The sequence below is a fragment of the Syngnathus floridae genome, chromosome 15, assembly GCF_059516105.1.
Source record: "Syngnathus floridae isolate MCC-2025c chromosome 15, RoL_Sflo_1.0, whole genome shotgun sequence".
Classification (NCBI taxonomy): Eukaryota; Metazoa; Chordata; class Actinopteri; order Syngnathiformes; family Syngnathidae; genus Syngnathus; species Syngnathus floridae.
Window position 1 is genome coordinate 917,645 of NC_142427.1, and position 17,773 is coordinate 935,417.

General features: G+C 47.8%; 1 protein-coding gene across 2 annotated transcripts; it reads right to left on the reverse strand.

The window, feature by feature from the left end:
* Positions 1-4,991: 4,991 nt before the first annotated feature.
* Positions 4,992-5,870, reverse strand: LOC148385832 (janus kinase and microtubule-interacting protein 3-like). 2 transcript variants are annotated; one of them, XR_015863268.1, is made up of 3 exons: positions 5,763-5,858; positions 5,490-5,552; positions 4,992-5,398 (listed from the first exon to the last, which is right to left on the reverse strand). XR_015863268.1 is itself a non-coding variant. In XM_088399649.1 (3 exons), the coding sequence occupies exons 1-3, from the start codon at positions 5,829-5,831 to the stop codon at positions 5,278-5,280; spliced, it is 258 nt and encodes an 85-aa protein (XP_088255775.1). In that variant the 5' UTR covers positions 5,832-5,870; the 3' UTR covers positions 4,992-5,277. The 2 variants fall into 2 exon arrangements, 1 of the variants encoding a protein (XP_088255775.1); XM_088399649.1 differs by having other exon boundaries at positions 4,992-5,403; positions 5,763-5,870.
* Between the last annotated feature and the right edge of the window lie 11,903 nt (positions 5,871-17,773).

Here is a 17,773-nt window from a genome sequence, read left to right on the forward strand (position 1 = left end):
TTATGGTTATTTGTTAAATCAAGTACTGTTAGACATGAAATAGGAAGTGTTTAACATAAATGTTATGGCTACTCACCATTGTAGCTCGCTCCTGGTCAATGATACGAGCCTCTTCTTGCAGTGGAAAACTTGCAGCCAACAAACACCGTGGAACCTAAAGGAATGAAATTAAACATTAACATTTCGCCTCGACCAATTTTCACACGTACAACGCAACGCGGCTACACTTCTGCTATTACAAACGTAAATCTCCTTAAACACAATGAGTGTTACTTACCGTGTACGCTCTAGACGGTCCAGTTGCAAGCAGAAAATAAAGATATTTCCGTTGATAATCGTCGCTGCTCAGTGGCTCACGGCCATCGCGCCAACAGATTTGAATTTTGGCGGAGGTTCGGGCAATTACGTCATATCCGCGGCACATGACTGCGACGTAATACCCGCTTATCTGAAACGGCAGTTAAAAGTAGAGTTACATCAAGTTTTCTTGGAACCTAAACGAATGAAAGAAAACTATCATTTGGCCACAACCAACATTCACAGATACAACACAACGTGCGGGGTTGAGGTTAAAGATTGAGTGAAGGGCCCTCGTTTTAAACTACTGTTTTGAAAAGGAGTGGGAACAAGTAAGACGTATTTAATTTATTTAATGGGAAGTAGTAAGACTTATTAAATTTATTTAATCTACTTTTCTTCCCAGGCAAAATTTGATGTGCTGCAATTCCAAATTTCCAAAGTGAATGAAGGAATGAAGTCCTTTAAATTATGATTTTGTATAAATACTAGGCATTAACACAAAATCGACGGCACAAAATGGGCAGACTTTACTTGTTTGAAAAGGACTGGTTACAAGACAGACTTTTTTAATTTATTTAATGGGAAGAAGACTTATTTAGTTTAATTGATCTATTTTTGTTCCCTGGCAAAATTCGATTTGCTGCAATTCCAAATTTCCAAAGTGAATGAAGGAAAGAAGTCGTTTAAATTATGATTTTGTTTAAATACTAGGCATAGACACAAAATCTACGGCACAAAATGGGCAGACTTTACTTGTTTGAAGAGGACTGGTTACAAGACAGACTTTTCTGATTTATTTAATGGGAAGAAGACTTATTTAGTTTATTTAATCTATTTTTGTTCCCTGGCAAAATTGGATTTGCTGAAACTGTATTTTGCCAAATCTTGCCTTGAGACCTGATAGGAAGTATTAAACGCTTAGTTAAATCAATACAAGTTGGTAATAAGAGCGAGTAATGTTGGTTGAACCGATGAATGAAGGTTGAAAGCAATTTAAATTATGACTTTGTATAAATACTAGATATTAACAGAACATCTACTGCGCGAAATGGGCAGAGTTTACTTGTTTGAGAAGGAGTGGCTTATTCAAAACTAAGATTTATTTAATCTGTTTGTTCCCAGGCAAAATTGGATGTGATGCAATTCCAAATTTCACCACATGATGGTGCCCAATTTTGACTTCATAGGACATATTAAACACTTAGCTTGTTATTATGTTCAAGGTAATCAGATTTGTTTATTATTCTAATGGCCTCTTCAAAACTATTCTGGATTACTACTTTGGATCTACATTACTTGGCAACAACATACTCTGTAACAGATTAGGCAGTATAATCAAATATGTTAACTCGAGAGTGCCCACACTCAATCTACTTATCGTGATGTGTTAAATCAATTACTGTTAGACATTATTTGTCTGATAATCTACCAAATCTTTGAATTGAAGAATTTGTGATTTAATTAATAGCTTGTTCAGGGTAATCAGACTTGTATATAATTCTAATGGCCTTCTTTTGAAAACTATTCTGAATTACAACTTTGGATCTTATATTACTTTGCAACAATCTACTCGGTGACAGATTAGGCAGTATAATCACATATGTTAACTTCAGTGCCCACACTGTATTTATTTATGGTTATTTGTTAAATCAAGTACTGTTAGACATGAAATAGGAAGTGTTTAACATAAATGTTATGGCTACTCACCATTGTAGCTCGCTCCTGGTCAATGATATGAGCCTCTTCTTGCAGTGGAAAACTTGCAGCCAACAAACACCGTGGAACCTAAAGGAATGAAATTAAACATTAACATTTCGCCTGGACCAACATTCACACGTACAACGCAACGCGGCTACACTTCTGCTATTACAAACGTAAATCTCCTTAAACACAACGAGTGTTACTTACCGTGTACGCTCTAGGCAAAATTGGATGTGATGCAATTCCAAATCTATCTGAAACGGCAGTTAAAAGTAGAGTTACATCAAGTTTTCTTTTTTAATCAACACAATCATTTACAACCGTTGACCAGAAAGAATCGTCGAAATTCGACGTCCCCCACAAACGCCACGCTCACTCGCTTTTCAGGGCAACAAAAGTACTTCTTTTTAAAAACGATGAGTTGTACTTACCGTGTACGCTCTGGACGGTCCAGTTGCAAGCAGAAAATAAAAATATTTCTCTTGTTAGTCGTATGTTACCATCCGCTGTGTCTTTGTCAACATCGCCGCCATTTTCCTACTTCCTGCTGCGAGCCACGCCCACGGATTTAAATTTGGGCGGAAGCTCTTTCCATTGGCGTCGTTTTCGCGTATAGCAAATCCGATTGGTTGGGAAGGGGGCACGGTTATGCAGCCGAGGGGTCCTGTGATCGGTGGGATGTAAAGTAGGCGTCGACGTCACGTCCGCGTCACGTGACCACGACGTGGCAGACGTCATATAGCAACCGCTGTTTTGTTTAGTAGACTTACAGTTGTTATGCATTGACATAATGGCGCACACACCAAATAGATTTAAATAAATTAAATAGTTCTTCTGCCCACTCTCTTTTAAACAAGTTAACTCTCCCCGCGGATTTGAATTCCGGCGAAAGTTACGCCCATCGACGTCACGTATGTCACGTGACCACGACGTGGCAGATGTCAAATAGCAACCGCTGTTTTGTTTAGTAGATTTACAGTTGTTATGCATTGGCATAATGGTGTGCACTCAAAATAGATTTAAATAAATTAAATATTTCTTCTGCCCACTCCCTTTTAAACAAGTTAACTCTGCCCACGTCCATTGACGTCTTGTCTGCGTCACGTGACCACGACGTAGCGACGTCATATAGTAACCGCTGTTTTGATCAGTAGACTTAGTTATTATGCGTTGACATAATGGCGCACTGGTTAGCATGGCCACCTCTTAAGCATGATGTTGCGGGTTCGACGCCTGATCAATGTTAGCATGGAGTGAGCTGAAGTGCATGGCGCTGAAGATTTGAATCTTTGAAATGCGCTGAGGTCTGACATATCAGGCAGAATGGTTTGCCATCACGTTCAACAAAAAATAGAAACTTTCCCACTCTGATTAAAACGTCCTGTGTTCATCTACGTATTTTCGTTTTGCTGTGCATCTTTTCCCTGCCATTTCGAGAGCCCAATTGACACTCATAGTTTAAAGAAATGTGTTTGCCCATCCTACTTTGTGGAATTTCACCACATGCGCTTATGACCAAAATACCAAATTGAACTCAAGTGAAGCCAACACGCACAACCCCCCCCCCCCCCACACACACACACACACACAAATGTTGATATGAACATAAAAGAGCCGCATGCGGTTCGGGAGTTGCGGCTTGGCCAAACCTGTACTATACAACTTTATTTGTATAAAATTTTCACAACAGCTGTCACACAAACAAAGCGGGAAAAACCGAAGACGTGCGTGTTCCGCCCACGCTGGATTTATTTGCACCTTTGAAAAGACACCGTATTGCCGCAGATGTGGCAAAGAGTACTTTTGGGCATCTGAGACGGAAGGATGTCCAAAGCATCATGTCACCTGCTCTGGTAGGCATGGTGGTGGGACGTTGAGGTCAACCGCTTTGGGGTTGGCTGAATCTTTGATCGCAGGATGCCACACACTTGAAGACAGAAGCAGAAAAGCAGAGCTAAATGCAAAATGTACTCACCAGTGACTCCAATTTTTTTCCCCCCTGAAGAAACAGCTGGACGGGTGGCCCCGGCTGGCCAGTGGGACTCTTGTTATTCTGACCCTTTTTAGTGCGCGTTTGGGGCAACAACCGTTTTTTGTGGCGCTCTCTTCTGGTTCAAAAGTGCCCTGCATGTGAATTTGCTTTTCCTGCCTTCTGATTGGATGAGCGCCGGTGTGACGCGGTGCCTCTGTCACCGTGGCGGGGGGTATACGTTGGCATCGGAGCGTCTGCCAACGTCTGAGACCGGCTGGCAGTGTATCGGAGGTGTCGAGTGCGGTGCCGCTGGAGCTCACTCACCAGCTGGTGTTAGGGCCACAGAATGAAGGCCAAGGAGAAGAATAGAAAGAGAAACAGAAACTTCTCCTCCAATTGTTTGATTTGTCTCTTCTGAGCTTCGATGAATTCTTTCAGCTCTTTGTTCCTCTAGGACGGACAAATGGAAAGTGGCATTCAAAAGCCAGTAAGCGTGCAAGTAAGTGCCGGGCTGGCTTTGGGCCCTTACCTGTTGCGCGCTGTGCAGCAGATCCATTCTCTCTTGGAGGATGCAAGCGTCGCGCTCCCTCAACTCGCACATCAGGGCTCGCTTCCATTGGTCCACGGCGCTCCTAAGCTCTTCTCTCTGATCCGCCGTCAGCACGTCATTCACGCCAGCGTGGCTGGCTTTTTCGCCGTCCGTGGCGGGGCAGTCCCGCTGCGGTAGCGCCTCGTACAACATGGCCTCCAGCTCCAGGATCCTCTGGGCCGCAATCCTCATCCATCAGTGGTCCGGCGGGAGATTTGAGGGAGGCTTACCTTATGAGCCTGGTCCATGGAACACTTCCTGAAGTCCAACTCTTCATCCAGGTAGCCCTTCTGCTTGCAGAACATAGAAGAGCCCAAAGGCACAGCGTCAACAAGCTTCTTTCAGCGCAAAGCCTTCCAAAAGTCACATTTGAGCCGCCGAGTCTCGTGGAGTGCGAACATAAGGAGTTCGACATACACTTACGGCGTTATAGCCCAGGATGTCCAGCTTCTTCATCAGATCACTGATGACGATGTCCGGGGGAAAGGCGCAAGGAGCAATGTAAGGTGTTCTGGGACCTCGGGTTAAGGTTAGGGTTGCGAGGGACGCCTTACGTACGCTCACGCCCTCGGCCTCGCAGTAGATCTGCAAAGGGCTGAGGCCGTCTGGGAAACGGACTTGCAGAAACTTCAAGACGGGGGAGCGCCACTCCCTCTCCTGAAAGGCAGAGGCATGCATCCGTCCGTCCGTCCGTCCGTCCGTCACATCTCTGGCCTCAACACGCTTGTGCGAGTCTTCCCACCTCCAGCTCCAGGATGCGGAACTCAAGCAGTTCGTTTTGGTCTCGGATATCCTGGATGTGCTCTTTCAGACGCGCTTCTTCCGCCTCCATCCGCCTGACCTGAAAAGACAGTCAGACCTCATCTGCGGGGCTTCCCGACGGGTGTGACGCCAAGCGACTCCGCCCAGCGCCTTTCTTTCCGTCACCTTTTCGGCCAACTGCTGATTGCTCTGACGCGGCAGCTGCTTCTCCTCCACCCACTTGACATTCTAGAAGAGACAAACGCGTGGACAGCTTTGGAATGTTGTGTCATTTTCATCCACAAATTCTTTGGTTGACTGGAAAATGACATTTGCTTTTCTCCGCATTTTCCCAGCCACATTCGGGGGGGGGGTTGGTCCAGTAATGCCAGACGAATGAGTGACTGAAGAATGTAGCTATTTTGTCTGAGAAAAAGGTGTGCTCATTGATGAGCTTACCTGTCCTTGTTGCTTCAGCGCTGACTCCAGATCTGCTACTCTGCTTTGATAGTGACCCATTTCTACCATCAGCTTTTCTCTGGTCTGAAAGGAGGAGGAGGGAGGCTCCTCCTCCTCCTTTCAGACCAGAGAACACCCGAGGCTGGGTGAGAACGGGGAGGCTGCGACCCGGCCGGGGGTTGCGGGAAGGGGCGCCACCTTGATCTCCTTCTCGGCGTCGTAGTCCCCTTCGCTGGTCTGGGCTAGCAGAGCGTAGGCTCGTTGCAGCGCTTGATATTCTTGCGTCAGCTGGCGGTAGCGAAGCTCCGCCTCTTCATGCACACACCAATGCAACACAGCACTAGTACCAGAATCAGTCAGACCGGCGACAAAGCACCCGCGACGCAAAGACGAGTCCGATTCCAGGCTGAAGAGGAATGTTTGGTGCCAATACGCTGGCAGAAATGGCGGGCTACCTCTTCGGGTTCCGTGTCGGGGGTTCTGTCGGTGTGAAAAGACAAGGACGATCCGTCCGAGTCCACCAACACGTCTTCGTCGTAGCCGTAAAATGTTTCGATGACCTGCGGGCGCGGAAGCAAACATCTCTCTGAACAAACTGAAGCGACACCTCACGATGAATCGACGAGAGGAACGATAGCGAGAAAAAGGCCATTTCATCTTGCGCAACACCAAGCAGCCGCAAACAAACAGACTCACCTTGCAGGACCTCACGCTTTGTTCCTCCTCAGAGATTCTCGACGTCGGTATCGTAGCAGCAAATCTCTCTCCTGTCGACACAAATAATCCGCCTTTGAGATTCTTTGGATGCAAAGGGAACGAACGGCTCCGGCGCAGAAACAAACGCGACTCACAATGACATTTCTGACATGAGCTCCTGTCTCCAGAGCCTGAAAAACACGTCACCGGCGATGATTGGAGGGACGCTCGTCTTTTCCAAAAGTGACAACTACAGGGTGTGTCAGGGTTTTCCAGATTATCTTTATCGTATCATTATGTTGCTTTGACTTTGACTGCAACCTGTAATAAATAATATTATTTATCCCTTATTTATCCCTATCGCTTATCCCTTCCTACACAAAGTCGTAAAACACCCCTTGCTATGTTTTGACTAGAGGTCAAGGGCTTCCTCTATTCAATCCACTCTTACACCCACCCTGTTTCTCTTAATTAAAATGCTCGTGCAGGAGCCGAGAGTCAGACTTCATTCGTACAACGGATGGACTCTCCACCTGCAGGTGTCCAAAAGAACTTACTTGTCTCCCGTGTGGTTCTTGCAAAATAAGTTGGAGCGAGCGCAACTCTAACAGGGTGCATTTTGCCACTAGCTGCCTACGGACAATGATGTCGCGCTCGCGGCTCATGGTTGACGGGCTGAGCAGCCGGGCAAGTCCGTCGTTTTCAGCGCACAGCGAGTGGCAAAGGCGCTGACAAAACGGGAGCTTTGAGCTGCTGAAAACGGCAAAATAAGTCTAAAGCGTGTTCAAACGCGTGCGCACAATGCTCCTGCTTGAAAGGTCGGAATTTAAGGGGCCAATTTTTTGGATGGCGGCCGCCGGCCAAGCTTTGGACGGAAAAGGTTTCCTGGCGACAGCGAGCGAGCGTGGCGCTGCCGTACGTGCACCGAGTCGCCTGCCTGAAGACCTTGGACAAGTCGTCGATGATGTGCCGCTGCTCCACAACTTGAAGGAACTCCATTTCACCGTCCTGCTGGCCGCAACCGCGGTCCAGGTCATTGAGCGAACTAGGCCTTCTCTGTGGAACACAAATGCAGTGGACTCTGTTGGCACGCCGCCGTTGTCCGCGTCGACTTACCAAGCTTGCCATCTCCTCGTTCTCCTGGGTGACAAAGCGCACTTTGTTTTCAAGGCGACACAGCACCAGCGAGAGTTCTTCATTCTTCCTGCTCAGGCGTTTGTTTTTGTACAGGAGTGGCAGAAACTGGCTTTCTGTTTCTCTCAGTCGCTTTAGCTGCAAGCATGAAGTGCGGGATGTGAAAGACGCACAACACGCGGGCCAGAACGTATCCATTCCTTTTGCATCGGTTTGAACGGAATCGTGGCTTTGGCTCCCAATAAAAGACATCTACCAGGCAACCGACTCGACGCGCCGCTCAACTAATAAGCAAGCGCAATGGGTGCCTCGCTGGATGGCGCGCATCAAACGTAGCGCAAACCTTCAAGCGTGCCGTCAATAAATTACCAGTTCATTGCGCTCTTCAGAAAGCAGGGCGTTTCGATCCTCCAGGTTCCTGATGACTGCGCTGAGCTCAGCGATTTTCAGATGAAACCGTCGCGTGTCCCGATCCTCCTGAGACTGAAAACGCCCCGCAACACACACACACAAGCACTCGTTCAAAGTTCAAAACTGTTTTTGTGCTACCTTCCTCCAGCAACGAACTAAGTCATGCGTACTGCAAGTGTGTGATGAGGTGGCTTACGCAATGAAGAGGATTGCTAGTAGCGGCGTTGACCCCACTTCCAGGGTAGTTTAGGCCCGCCCTTTGGGAATCCCTCAGGGCAGCGATCTGCTGCTCGGCAGCCTGAGTCTGCAGCTGAAGGCGGTGGACGTGGCCGGCCCCAGGGCTTCATCCAAAACACTAACCGCTCTGTCTTTCAGCTTGATCTCATCCGTCTGGATGTACAAACAGGGAGCGCTCAGGCAGGCGGGCAAACTCATTTGCCAGAATTGTGACAAAAACAAAGAGAGCAACCGGCCAATTTTTTTTCTTGAATCGACTGGAACACCTTTGCTGTGACAAAAGCGAAGCGAGCAACCGGACATTTTCTTCTTGTGAAATAGAATAGAATAGAATGCCTTAGGTGTCATTGCACTGCAGGTATACAACGAAATTGGGAACATAGCCACGCACCGCGCATCTGATCAGTCCTACCAGTCGGCGGATCTCCCTCTCGCAGTCTCTCTTGGTTCGGCTCAGCTCCTCCCGATGCTGGTGATGAGCCGATCGGAGCTCGGCCGCTCGGGACTGCCAGGCCTGCTGGGCCGCTGCCAGGGCTTCTTCCGCGCTCCTGGTGGAGGCGACACCGCTCGGTCTCCCGACACCGCCGCGTCTCCTCCACCTCCGCCAGCAAAGCGCCCCCCCTCCTCACCTGAGCAGACATTGCGCCACACCGGGCCGTTGAGACCGCAACGGAGCGCCGCGACGCTTACTGGGGACAAGCTACACAATACGGTAGCGGCCGCATCGAAGCCCGACGTGGCGTGCGGATAGTCAGACACGGATAGAGCGGATCACCTTGTCCATGGAGCCGTCCCTCAGGCTGAGGACCAAGGCATTCAGTCGCTGGATCTCTCCATCTTTGATTTTGATCACTCTCATCAGCTCCATTTCATGCTGCCGCAGTAATGTCTCCCTGGTAATGGCTAACTCTTTCTGCTTCTCCTCATGGAGTTTGCTTTTGAGTTCCGTCATGGCGGCGGTGGCACGGTGGTGCTCCGCCCGCAGGTCCTGACTTCTCTCTCTCTCCAGACAGCTGACCTGACATGACTTAGACTTAGACTTAGACAAACTTTATTGTCATCTTGTCTGCACATGGTGCATACAAAACGAAATTCCGTTGCATACGTCTTACAACAAAGTAGTGATATTGCAGTTGAATAGAAGTAACATATCCTATGAAAATATATATATATATATACATATACTATATATATATATATATATATATATATATTAAAAATAAGTATAAAGTGCAGCAGTGATAATTATGCAATAGTGCAAGTAGGCAAAACAGTATTCAAGAGTGTGCAGAGGAATGCTAAACCATGTATTAAACTTCTATTTAAAGGGTTTATACAAGTTCAGTAAAGTTGGTAGTGCGAGATAGTGCAAGATAGAGGTCCGTAGTGTCATAAAGTACAGTTCTGTGAATGTGTGATGCAGAGTTCAGTTTAGAGCTCAACAGTTCTAGTGTTCAACAGTCTGATGACAGCAGGGAAAAAGCTGTTGCAGAACCTGGTGGACCTGCAGCGGATGCTGCAAACCTCTTCCCAGAGGGCAGCAGGGAGAACAGTCCATGGTGGGGGTGTGATGGGTCATTGATGATGTTACGGGCACGGGACATGCAGCGCTGAGATGAAATGTCCTGAATGGAGGGAAGAGGAGCCCCTATGATCCTCTCTGCTGTCCTCACCACTCTCCTCACGTTCTTCCAATCGGAGGCGGTGCAGCCTCCACACCACACAGAGAGACAGCTTGTCAGAATGCTCTCTATGGTGCTCCTGTAGAACGTCCTCATGATGGGTGGGGGCAGGTGGGCTCTCCTCATCCTCCGCTGTAAGTACAAGCGCTTCTGTGCCCTCTTGACCAGTGCCGTAGTGTTCATAGTCCAGGTGAGGTCTTCTGTGATGTGGACCCCCAGGAATTTGGTGGTGCTGACCACCTCCACAGCTGAGCTGTTGATGATCAGTGGAGCGTGGTGAGGCTGTTTTTTCCTGAAGTCGACGATGATCTCCTTCATCTTCTCCTCATTCAGGATCAGGCTGTTTTCTCTGCACCAGCCCACCAGCTGCTCCACCTCCTCTCTGTAGTCCAGGTCGTTGTTGTCTCTGATGAGCCCCACCACCGTTGTGTCGTCTGCTGACTTCACGATGTGATTGGTGGTGAACCTGAGGACGCAGTCGTGTGTCATCAGGGTGAACAGCAGGGGGCTCAGGACGCAGCCCTGAAGGGAGCCTGTGCTGAGGGTGATGACATCAGAGGTGTTCTGTCCGACCCGGACTGACTGAGGTCTGTTGCTGAGGAAGTCTAGCAGCCAGTTGCGAAGGAGGGTGTTGAAGCCCAGGTGTTCCAATTTTCCTACCAGATGCTGTGGGATGATGGTGTCAAACGCTGAGCTGAAGTCCAGGAACAGCCTCCGCACATGGGTGTTCTTCTCCTCCAGGTGAGCCAGGCTCAGGTGAAGAACGGAGGAGATGGCGTCCTGAGTGGAGCGGTTTTGCCGGTCGGCAAACTGGAACGGGTCAAATAATAGGGGGAGTCTGGAAACGATGTGACCTTTAAGCAGCCTTTCGAAGCACTTCATCATAACCGGAGTCAGTGCAACAGGCCGGTAATCATTAAATGAGGTGATTTGAGGTTTCTTCGGCACCGGAATGATGGAGGCAGTCTTAAAGCACGCCGGCACTGTGGCTTGGCCCAGCGAGGTGTTAAAAATGTCTGTGATGACCCCAGCCAGATGACTTGCACATTCCCTGAACACACGCCCAGGAATGTTGTCGGGGCCAGGGGCCTTACAGGGGTTGACTCTCCTCAGGGTCTTCAACACATCGGCGGAGTCAAGGCAAAGTACCTCCTCTTCCTGATGGGGGACAGTTTTAACTGCTGGAGTGCCGTTTAGTGCCTCGAACCTCCCAAAGAAGTTATTTAGACCATTTAGAAAGTCAGCATCAACTACACCCACCGGGGGGGGGGGGGGAGAGTGAGTTGTAGTCTGTAATCGCCCGTATGCCTTGCCACATACTCCTGATGTTTTTGACGTCGTGGAAACGATCCTGAAATTTTCGACTGCGGTCTCGCTTCGCTATCCTGATGGCACGGTTCAAGTTGGCTCTCGCTGTCCTCAGTGTCTCCTTGTCGCCAGACTTGAAGGCAGAGTTCCGCGCTCGTAGCGTTTGACGTACCTCCTCAGTCATCCAGGGTCGTTGGTTGCCCCGGGTGATGATATTCTTAGTGGTGCTGACGTCCTCGGTGCATTTGTTGATGTAGGCTGACACAGTCATGGCACACGCATGTCTAATCTACATCGGGAAAACTGGGAGGGAGGGAGGGAGGCAGGCAGGGAGGCAGGCAGGGAGGCAGGCAGTGTCTGTCTGTTGAGGTTTTCACCTTGTTCTTCTCCTGCTGAAGTTCTAACTGGACGTCCATCAGTTTGGTTCTCAGCTCGTCATTGGCGGCCTGAAGGGCGTCCGTTCGCTCCGCCTTGGCCCGCCCTGCCGGAGCTCGTTTGGACATCTCTTACTCGAGTCTCGCCCGGTCGTCAGTCAGAGATCACAACATTTGTACCTGGAGAGCACAAACGCAGCGCTGTTTTCCACTGGCTTCGAACTCAACTTCAATCGGTACCGTAACTTACAACATCATAAACATAGAACTAGCTTGACTTATTCATTGAATAAATGCATTTGGTTCTTCAAAACTGCATCACGCAACATAGCGTGACCGAGACGGCCGTTATCCACCTGCGTGAAGTTATTTGGTGAAATGAATGAGATGTTTAAGACACCATCGTTCTGTCTCTATGTAGATGAAGGGAAATAATCGATTGCTGAAGGTCCAAAGGTGTTGTGATAAACAAATAAACATATTAGTGATTAGTGACATATTTGTGATAAACATATTAGGCAGGATAATCACATATGTTAACGTGACTGCCCACACTGTATTTATTTATGGTTATTTGTTAAATCGAGTACTGTTAGACATGAAATAGGAAGTGTTTAACATAAATGGAAGACGAAAGGGGTACTCACCATTGTAGCTCCTGCTGGTCAATGATACGAGCCTCTTCTTGCAGTGGAAAACATACAGCCAACAAACACCGTGGAACCTAAAGGAATGAAATTAAACATTAACATTTAGCCTCAACCAACATTCACAGATACAACGCAACGCAAACTACACAAACGTAAATCATTTTAAACACAATGAGTTGTACTTACCGTGTACGCTCTAGACGGTCCACTTGCAAGCAGAAAATAAAGATATTTCTGTTGATAATCGTCGTGTTTGTATCCGGTGTCTCGCTCAAGGCCATTGCGCCCACAGATTTGAATTTTGGCGAGAGTTCAGCCTATTGACGTCATTTCCGCGGTGTAATACCCGCATATCTGAAACGGCAAAGTTAAGAGTAGAGTTAAATAAAGTTTTTAGTCAACGCAATAATTTACAACCATTGACCAGTCGAAATAATCGTCGAAATTTGGCGTCTGTGGCTGGAAGCAGACGCCGAGTTCGACATTCCTCCCAAACGCCACACTCCCTCGCTTTTCAGGGCTAAAAAAAAACAGTTGTAATTACCTTGTACGCTCTAGACGGTCAAGTTGCAAGCTGAAAACAAAAATATTTGCCTTGTTAGTCATCGTGTTACTAACCGCTGTGTCTTGTTTGCCAGAATTGCCGCTTTCCTACTTCCTGTTGCAAGCCACGCCCACGGATTATAATTTTGCCGTGAGTTCCGCCTATTGACGTCATGTCCGCGTCACATGACTGCGACGTAATATTATCTAAAACTGTTTGTGCGGTATTGTGTTGTTCTGTGCGGTATTGTGTTATTCTGTGCGGCGTCGTGTTGTTCTGTGCGGCGTCGTGTTGTTCAGTGCGACGTCGTGTTGTTCAGTGCGGCATGGTGTTGTTCAGTAAGGCATGGTGTTGTTCAGTGCGGCATGGTGTTGTTCAGTGCGGCATAATGTTGTTCAGTGCGGCATGGTGTTGTTCAGTGCAGGATGGTGTTGTTCAGTGCGGCATGGTGTTGTTCAATGCAGGATCGTGTTGTTCAGTGCAGCATAATGTTGTTCAGTGCAGCATAATGTTGTTCAGTGCAGCATGGTGTTGTTCAGTGCGGCATGGTGTTGTTCAATGCGGCATGGTGTTGTTCACTGCGGGATGGTGTTGTTCAATGCGGGATCGTGTTGTTCAGTGCGGCATACTGTTGTTCAGTGCGGCATGGTGTTGTTCAGTGTGGCATGCTGTTGTTCAGTGCGACATAATGTTGTTTAGTGCGGCATAATGTTGTTCAGTGCGGCATAATGTTGTTCAGTGCGGCATGGTGTTGTTCAGTGCGGCATGGTGTTGTTCAGTGCGGCATGGTGTTGTTCAGTGCAGGATGGTGTTGTTCAGTGCGGCATGGTGTTGTTCAATGCGGCATGGTGTTGTTCAGTGCGGGATGGTGTTGTTCAGTGCGGGATGGTGTTGTTCAGTGCGGCATGGTGTTGTTCAGTGCGGAATGGTGTTGTTCAGTGCGGCATGGTGTTGTTCAGTGCGGCATGGTGTTGTTCAATGCGGCATGGTGTTGTTCAGTGCGGGATGGTGTTGTTCAGTGCGGCATGGTGTTGTTCAGTGCGGCATGGTGTTGTTCAGTGCGGCATGGTGTTGTTCAGTGCGGCATGGTGTTGTTCAGTGCGGCATGGTGTTGTTCAGTGCGGCATGGTGTTGTTCAATGTGGCATGGTGTTGTTCAGTGCGGGATGGTGTTGTTCAGTGCAGGATGGTGTTGTTCAGTGCGGCATGGTGTTGTTCAATGCGTCAGTGCGGCATAATGTTGTTCAGTGCGGCATGGTGTTGTTCAGTGCGGCATGGTGTTGTTCAGTGCGGCATGGTGTTGTTCAGTGCAGGATGGTGTTGTTCAGTGCGGCATGGTGTTGTTCAATGCGGCATGGTGTTGTTCAGTGCGGGATGGTGTTGTTCAGTGCAGGATGGTGTTGTTCAGTGCGGCATGGTGTTGTTCAGTGCGGAATGGTGCTGTTCAGTGCGGCATGGTGTTGTTCAGTGCGGCATGGTGTTGTTCAGTGCAGGATGGTGTTGTTCAATGCGGGATCGTGTTGTTCAGTGCGGCATGGTGTTTTTCAGTGCGGCATGGTGTTGTTCAGTGCGGCATAATGTTGTTCAGTGCGGCATGGTGTTGTTCAGTGCGGCATGGTGTTGTTCAGTGCGGCATGGTGTTGTTCAGTGCGGCATAATGTTGTCCAGTGCGCCATAATGTTGTTCAGTGCGGCATGGTGTTGTTCAGTGCGGGATGGTGTTGTTCAGTGCGGCATGGTGTTGTTCAATGCAGCATGGTGTTGTTCAGTGCGGGATGGTGTTGTTCAGTGCAGGATGGTGTTGTTCAGTGCGGCATGGTGTTGTTCAGTGCGGCATGGTGTTGTTCAATGCGGCATGGTGTTGTTCAGTGCGGGATGGTGTTGTTCAGTGCGGCATGGTGTTGTTCAGTGCGGCATGGTGTTGTTCAGTGCGGCATGGTGTTGTTCAGTGCGGCATGGTGTTGTTCAGTGCGGCATGGTGTTGTTCAGTGCGGCATGGTGTTGTTCAGTGCGGAATGGTGTTGTTCAGTGCGGCATGGTGTTGTTCAGTGCGGGATGGTGTTGTTCAATGCGGGATCGTGTTGTTCAGTGCGGGGTGGTGTTGTTCAGTGCAGGATGGTGTTGTTCAGTGCAGGATGGTGTTGTTCAGTGCGGCATGGTGTTGTTCAATGCAGGATCGTGTTGTTCAGTGCAGCATAATGTTGTTCAGTGCAGCATGGTGTTGTTCAGTGCGGCATGGTGTTGTTCAATGCGGCATGGTGTTGTTCAGTGCGGGATGGTGTTGTTCAGTGCGGCATGGTGTTTTTCAGTGCGGCATAATGTTGTTCAGTGCAGCATGGTGTTGTTCAGTGCGGCATGGTGTTGTTCAGTGCGACATAATGTTGTTCAGTGCGGCATAATGTTGTTCAGTGCGGCATGGTGTTGTTCAGTGCGGCATGGTGTTGTTCAGTGCGGCATGGTGTTGTTCAGTGCGGCATGGTGTTGTTCAGTGCAGGATGGTGTTGTTCAGTGCAGGATGGTGTTGTTCAATGCGGCATGGTGTTGTTCAGTGCGGGATGGTGTTGTTCAGTGCGGGATGGTGTTGTTCAGTGGGCATGGTGTTGTTCAGTGCGGAATGGTGTTGTTCAGTGCGGCATGGTGTTGTTGAGTGCGGCATGGTGTTGTTCAGTGCAGGATGGTGTTGTTCAATGCGGGATGGTGTTGTTCAGTGCGGGATCGTGTTGTTCAGTGCAGGATGGTGTTGTTCAGTGCGGCATGGTGTTGTTCAATGCGGCATGGTGTTGTTCAGTGCAGGATGGTGTTGTTCAGTGCGGCATGGTGTTGTTCAATGCGGCATGGTGTTGTTCAATGCGGCATGGTGTTGTTCAGTGCGGCATGGTGTTGTTCAGTGCGGCATGGTGTTGTTCAGTGCAGCGTAATGTTGTTCAGTGCGGCATGGTGTTGTTCAGTGCGGAATGGTGTTGTTCAGTGCGGCATGGTGTTGTTCAGTGCAGCGTAATGTTGTTCAGTGCGGCATGGTGTTGTTCAGTGCGGGATGGTGTTGTTCAGTGCGGGATGGTGTTGTTCAGTGCGGCATGGTGTTCAATAAGGAATGGTGTTGTTCAGTGCAGGATGGTGTTTTTCAGTGCGGCATGGTGTTGTTCAGTGCGGCATAATGTTGTTCAGTGCGGCATGGTGTTGTTCAGTGCGGCATGGTGTTGTTCAGTGCGGCATGGTGTTGTTCAGTGCGGCATGGTGTTGTTCAGTGCGGCATAATGTTGTTCAGTGCGGCATGGTGTTGTTCAGTGCGGCATGGTGTTGTTCAGTGCGGCATAATGTTCAGTGCGGCATAATGTTGTTCAGTGCGGCATGGTGTTGTTCAGTGCGGGATGGTGTTGTTCAGTGCAGGATGGTGTTGTTCAGTGCGGCATGGTGTTCAGTGCGGGATGGTGTCTTTCAGTGCGGCATGGTGTCGTTCAGTGCGGCATAGTGTCTTTCAGTGCGGCATGGTGTCGTTCAGTGAGGCATGGTGTTGTTCAGTGCGGCATGGTGTTATTTAGTGCGGCATGGTGTTGTTCAGTGCGGGATGGTGTTGTTCAGTGTGGCATGGTGTTCAGTGCGGCATGGTGTTGTTCAGTGCGGTATCGTGTTGTTCAGTGCGGTATCGTGTTTCTCAGTGCGGTATCGTGTTGTTCAGTGCAGTATCGTTGTGTTGTTCGTATTGTGTTGTGTTGTTCGTAATGTTGTGTTGTTCGTATTGTGTTGTGTTGTTCATATTGTGTTGTTCATATTGTGTTGAGTTGTTCGTATTGTGTTGTGTTGTTCGTATTGTGTTGCCTTTAACACTTAGCCTCTAACACTTAGCCTCTAGCATCTAGAAGGTAAATAAATAGGAAGGAAGGACTCACCGGTGACGTCTTCGCCCACGTCCAAGCGTTGTACTTTGTATTTTCATCCTTCTGACAGTGGAAAACATAGCCAACAAACACCGTGGAACCTAAACGAATGAAAGAAAACTATCATTTGGCCACAACCAACATTCACAGATACAACACAATGTGACGTGCGGGGTTGAGGTTAAAGGTTGAGTGAAGGGCCCTCGTTTTAAACTACTTTTTTGAAAAGGATTGGGAACAAGTAAGACGTATTTAATTTATTTAATGGGAAGTAGTAAGAGCTATTGAATTTAATCTATGTATTATATTCTATTGTATTGTATTCTGTTGTATTCTTTTGGATTGTATTCACACTAACCCCACTAAAACTTCAGCCCACAAAAACTCGCCTCTGGCGCCTAGCCTCTGGCACTTAGCCTCTAACACTTAGCCTTTAACACTTAGCCTTTAACACTTAGCCTTCAACACTTAGCCTAGAAGGTGAATAAATAGGGTTAAAGGTTGAGTGAAGGGACCTCGTTTTAAACTACTTTTTTGAAAAGGAGTGGGAACAAGTAAGACGTATTTAATTTATTTAATGGGAAGTAGTAAGACTTATTAAATTTATTTAATCTACTTTTCTTCCCAGGCAAAATTTGATGTGCTGCAATTCCAAATTTCCAAAGTGAATGAAGGAATGAAGTCCTTTAAATTATGATTTTGTATAAATACTAGGCATTAACACAAAATCGACGTCACAAAATGGGCAGACTTTACTTGTTTGAAAAGGACTGGTTACAAGACAGACTTTTTTAATTTATTTAATGGGAAGAAGACTTATTTAGTTTAATTGATCTATTTTTGTTCCCTGGCAAAATTCGATTTGCTGCAATTCCAAATTTCCAAAGTGAATGAAGGAAAGAAGTCGTTTAAATTATGATTTTGTTTAAATACTAGGCATAGACACAAAATCTACGTCACAAAATGGGCAGACTTTACTTGTTTGAAGAGGACTGGTTACAAGACAGACTTTTCTGATTTATTTAATGGGAAGAAGACTTATTTAGTTTATTTAATCTATTTTTGTTCCCTGGCAAAATTGGATTTGCTGAAATTGTATTTT

Excerpts from the sequence above, each read along its gene's own strand:
- LOC148385832 (XM_088399649.1), bottom strand. The coding sequence starts at position 5,831 with ATGGTAGAAATGGGTCACTATCAAAGCAGAGTAGCAGATCTGGAGTCA. Across the intron at positions 5,553-5,762 it reads CGCTGAAGCAACAAGGACAG|AATGTCAAGTGGGTGGAGGA; the intron begins GTAAGCTCATCA and ends TGTCTCTTCTAG. Across the intron at positions 5,404-5,489 it reads ATCAGCAGTTGGCCGAAAAG|GTCAGGCGGATGGAGGCGGA; the intron begins GTGACGGAAAGA and ends CTGTCTTTTCAG.